Source organism: Sprattus sprattus, assembly GCF_963457725.1.
Source record: "Sprattus sprattus genome assembly, chromosome: 9".
Lineage (NCBI taxonomy): Eukaryota > Metazoa > Chordata > Actinopteri > Clupeiformes > Clupeidae > Sprattus > Sprattus sprattus.
Window position 1 is genome coordinate 2,072,285 of NC_137928.1, and position 5,000 is coordinate 2,077,284.

At 50.2% G+C, this 5,000-nt stretch overlaps 2 protein-coding genes across 2 annotated transcripts; both read right to left on the reverse strand.

The window, feature by feature from the left end:
• Positions 1-599: 599 nt before the first annotated feature.
• Positions 600-1,232, reverse strand: LOC308370551 (claudin-4-like; the record flags this gene model as incomplete). The annotated part of the gene is made up of 1 exon (XM_080845215.1): positions 600-1,232. The coding sequence occupies one exon, from the start codon at positions 1,230-1,232 to the stop codon at positions 600-602; it is 633 nt and encodes a 210-aa protein (XP_080701341.1).
• Positions 1,233-2,525: 1,293 nt separating this feature from the next.
• On the reverse strand, positions 2,526-3,284 carry cldnf (claudin f; the record flags this gene model as incomplete). Its single annotated transcript, XM_080845207.1, has 1 exon — positions 2,526-3,284. The coding sequence occupies one exon, from the start codon at positions 3,282-3,284 to the stop codon at positions 2,526-2,528; it is 759 nt and encodes a 252-aa protein (XP_080701333.1).
• Positions 3,285-5,000: the final 1,716 nt, after the last annotated feature.

The window sequence follows — 5,000 nt, forward strand, 5'->3', positions numbered from 1 at the left end:
TTAAATACACAAACATGTGATTTTAGAGTTTTTATTTGTATTTTCGACATAGGCTTACAGTCAGAAATCAACAAGATGCTTCAGACTGAATTTGAATAAACAGGCAATGTAAGTTTGAATAGAAAAAATGCAACTTCAAACATCTGTTTAAATCACTTACTTAGTTCACAGTCTTAATGACACAGAAGAAGAATGATATTATAATGTTTTCTGTCCAGGATTAAAGAAAATATGTACAGTATGTTTACTCGTGTACAAAGTATCTTTGATTTCAGCCTTAGATCAGCTCCAGTATACGAATCAAAAAAAATCAGACCTCACAAATCCTCTGTTTGCCAAGAAGGACTTCAGACAGTGAATGCAAATACCACAAGCATTAGTCCCTAAGACCATTTTAAATAGTGGAAATAATAATATCTTCGCCACTTCTGTTGTCCTGTTATCATCAAAGTCCCAGCGAATCCTTCCCTGACTCTCCCAAAGAGCCTCTCTGTGAACGTTGTGTGGGCGATGAAACAGCAGCTGTGCTGGGCAAAGAGAACCTGAATGTCTTAATGAATGAATGAATGTCTGTTTGGGGAGTCTGGGGGACCCCGTCATCACACGTAGGCTCGGCTGGTGGCGGTGGACCTGGCCTGGGAGTACTTCACGGGGTAGTCGTTCTCGTCCTTGGGGGGGCAGTTGCTGCAGATCAGTCCTCCTCCGAGCAGAAGCATGGCGGCGGTCCCCCAGCCGATGTAGAGGGCGGCCCCCAGCTCCCTTCGCTGGGCGTTGGTCAGGATGGGGTTGTAGAAGTCCCGGATCACGGTGTTGGCCGTCCAGCAGACTGGCACGAGGACGAGCACGCCGGCGATGATGAAGATGACTCCGCTGGCCAGCGCCACCTTGGCCTTGGACGTCTCGTCCTCGATGAAGTTGGTGCACTTGCCGCCGGAGATGGACAGCAGGATGGCGAAGACGCCCACGATGATGGCGATGACGACGAGGGCCCGGGACGCCTGCAGGTCCTGGGAGAGCGCCAGGAGGGAGTCGTAGATCTTGCACTGCATCTGGCCCGTGCTCTGCGTCACGCAGTTCATCCACAGGCCCTCCCAGATCACCTGCGCCGTCACGATGTTGGCGCCGATGAACGCCGTCACGCGCCACATGGGCAGGGCGCAGATCACGATGCTGCCGAGGAAACCGATGATGCCCAGGGTGAAGCCCAGCATCTGCCTGCACTGAGACACCATCTTGTCTTCTTGTCTTTCTCTGTTTCTCTCTGTCTCTCTCTTACTCTCTCTCTCTCTCTCTCTCTGGAGACGCAGTGGAGCGACGGTTACTGACAGACTGACTGAAGAGAGACGTCATCCCAGAGTTATAAGGTCTGAGGTGGATGGGCGGAGCTAGTGACTTTCAAACCCTAACTGAAACCGGGAGCTGGAGGGGAAACTTCAGCGGGGGGGAGGAGGGAGGGAGGGAGGGGGGGGGGGGGGGGGGGGTGGCGGGGACTTCCAGTCTGACCAGATTCCTCAAAGCTTCGACACGTCTCGTCAGTGCCAGGACCAGTTTCGGCTGAGATGCGCATCTGTGGGGTGGCATCTGAAGTTGAAAGGGAAGGGTGAGTTTTGGCCCCAGTCCAAACGAGAGGCCTGATTGGCTGGCGGTCAGGTGGCAAAGACAGGTGTCAGCATAGGATGTTACCTCAGAGTTGTCTCCGCTCTGATTGGTCAGTGAGAAATATGGCATCTGGACATTTTTTGTCCCATGAATCACTCTCACTTCCTGTTGTTTTGACTTCATCATGCATGATGCTGTGACAAACTATAGATCTATTGTTTCATCATTACATCATCATGACTGCTGTGATGTGGTCTATAGTCACTTATTGTCCCTTTGTGTCTGTGTCAGTTTGGCTAAAAGCCATCATGGAATGACCCTATAGCTGGTGTTCATTCATATAAATTAAAGTAAGGATTTAAAATGGGTTTATTTTAGGAGGCTGGTAGTTTATCTTTGACATCTCTCTGATACATATACATGGAACATTATAAAACATATAAAACACACACAAAGATATTATAAAATATGATTTATTGTCAAAAGTATTTGTGTGACAAACACAGATCACACTTCAGACATGAGTATCAAGAACATTACAGCTATTTGTACAGTTTTATATTTACATTTTACAGGACAATGTCTCTTCAACAGTATAAGCTTGAGTACCTGTGTATGTCCGTGCACACCTTTGGTCTGTGTGTAACCTCAGTTCAAACAGGACAACATGACAACATTTAAGGGTTTTCCAGCCAGTTTCCACACACTATTTTGTGCCAAAACTACTACAAAACCACTCCACCAAAACAACCTCAGCAGATAAACACAAGGTACACTTAACAAAGAGTCAACACTGCCACAGGGATCTCCTCCACACAGCTCAAAGCCCTCCATACATCATCAGCAGCTCAAAGCCCACCAATCAATCCATACATCATCAATAAATCTCATAAGCAAGTCCGTTCAGCTGCACTTGATCCAGCGTCTTAGAGATACTGCCCGGGTGGAGCTGTGTACGTCCTGGGCATGGCGTAGGGTTTGTTGGGCATATACGACCCCGTGCCCGTGTACGTCACGCTGGGCGCGTAGGTCTTCGGAGGGGGAGGCATGTACATGCCCTGCTGCCCGTAGACGCCCGGCTGCACGTAGGGGTACATAGGCTGCTGCGGGTAGGTGTTGTCTCTCTTGGGGCAGGAGGTGCAGAGGAGGATCCCCCCCAGGAAGAGGAAGGCCGCGGAGCCCCAGCCGATGTAGATGGCGGCTCCGATCTCCCTCTTCTGGGCCTGCGTGGTCAGCGTGCTCTGGAAGTCCTGGATGGTGAAGGTGGCGGACCAGGTGACGGGTATGAGGCAGACGACCCCGGCCACGATGCACAGGATTCCCCCTGTGATGGACACCTTGGCCATGCTGGACTCCCTCTTCAGGCAGCTGGTGCAACGCCCGCCCACGAAGGTGAGCAGCATGCCCACGAAGGAGATCACTATGGCGATGACGATGAGGGCGCGCGCCGCCTGCAGGTCCTGCGTCAGCCGCTGGATGGAGTCCTGGATGCGGCACTGCATCTGGCCCGTGCTCTGCATCACGCAGTTCATCCACAGCCCGTCCCAGATGGTCTGCGCCGTCACGATGTTGGCGCCGATGAAGGAGGTGGAGCGCCACATGGGGAGCCCCGTGGTCAGGCACACCCCCACGAAGCCGATGAAGCACAGGACCTGACCCGACACCTCCTTGCCGATACTGACCATGGTGGCAGAGAGGACGGCGGCAGAGAGGACGATGGCGACACACAGAGAGACAGAGAGAACGAGAGACACACACACACAGACGGAGAGCGACTGCTGCCGATACGGAGTGAGCCAACGCTTCTGAGAGAGACACAGGAAGAACACACCGGTTGGACCGGCCAGGGCAGGGATGGAGAGAGGGAGGGAGGGAGGGAGGGACAGAGGGAGGGAGGGAGGGAGGGAGGTGTCCACGGAAGTTAGCTGAGGGGAAGAGGAGCAGCATTCTGGGCCGACCAGATTCCAGGATGCTCGCTACCTGGGGGAGGAGGTGAGAACGAGCACACCAACCACCCCCCCCCCCCCCCACCCCCCACCCCACACACACACACACACACACAGCGTTTCCTGACATCATGAGTAATTAGTTTCCAGAAAAACATTCCAGAAAGACATATCTTGCCCACATCACACTTAGTATCACTGAAACTCCAACCCCACACATTATGAAATTAATTGAAATACAACATGAGGCATCACTTAATTGTTCTGTGATCTATAACTGCAACCTCATGTTGAAGCAGCAATAAGGAGTTCTGTTCCAAAACTAGCAAGCTAACTACCTAAAAGGCAAACTCACACACACACACACACACACACACACTCACACACACTAAAGGCATTCAAAACCTTGCAAACACCACCAACAGCCCAGTTGGCACTGATAAAAGCTTCCAAACACACTAACTTTTGTCTTTAGGCATTGTAGATGACAATATCATCCGGTGAAAGCTTGTCTTTAATTTTTGCTGGGTGTAACAGCCCTGAACACAGAACTACATAATACATATCCTGGATGGCTAGTGGGAAAGATACAGGTGTTTATCTGTCCTTCACATGACCATATGCTATCAAAATGAATTTCAGGATGGTACAAAAACTAGTTGCCTATAAATCCATACCTTAAAAAGTGTAAGTAAGTAAGTCTTGCTTTAAGCTAATTGCTGTGACAGTAATGAGCCGTTAGCCTCTGGTGGCCTGACTTAATGGCTGTAGGTGTGTGTGTGTGTGTGTGTGTGTGTGTGTGTGTGTGTGTGTGTGTGTGTGTGTGTGTGACTTAATGGCCGTAGGTCCGTGTGATATTCCCTGCTAATGATGAGTGGCCTGCAATGCTAAATCAGTTTCACTTGAAACAAGGTGTGGGTTTCTCACCAATGCCCCAGTATTAGTCTCAAACTAGACACAAACAGATCATCTGAAGACCCTCATGCTGTGTTTGCTGTGGACGGATGATCTCTTCCATGTTGGCTGGGTGCAAGGGGGGGTAACAGACCAGAGGTTGCCCTTACCCCACTGAAGTCAATGGGAGACTCGAAGGATTTCACCAAAACATTGGCCATTATTTATCTCTGGAGTTGCTAGGGGTCTCTTTGAGCCTTAGACTGCAAGTGTTGACTGGAGTCTATGCTGTGTGTTCAAGTGTTGACTGGAATCTATGCTGCTGTGTGTTCAAGTGTTGACTGGAATATGCTGAGTTCAAGTGTTGACTGGAGTCCCTGCTGCTGCATTCAAGTGTAACTTTCTTTGCCATTAAAAGGGCCAGAACACACATGTGCTTTTAAACAGGACCGGAACACACATGTGGTTCTAAACAGGACCGGAACACACATGTGCTTTTAAACAGGACCGGAACACACATGTGGTTCTAAACAGGACCGGAACACACATGTGCTTTTAAAC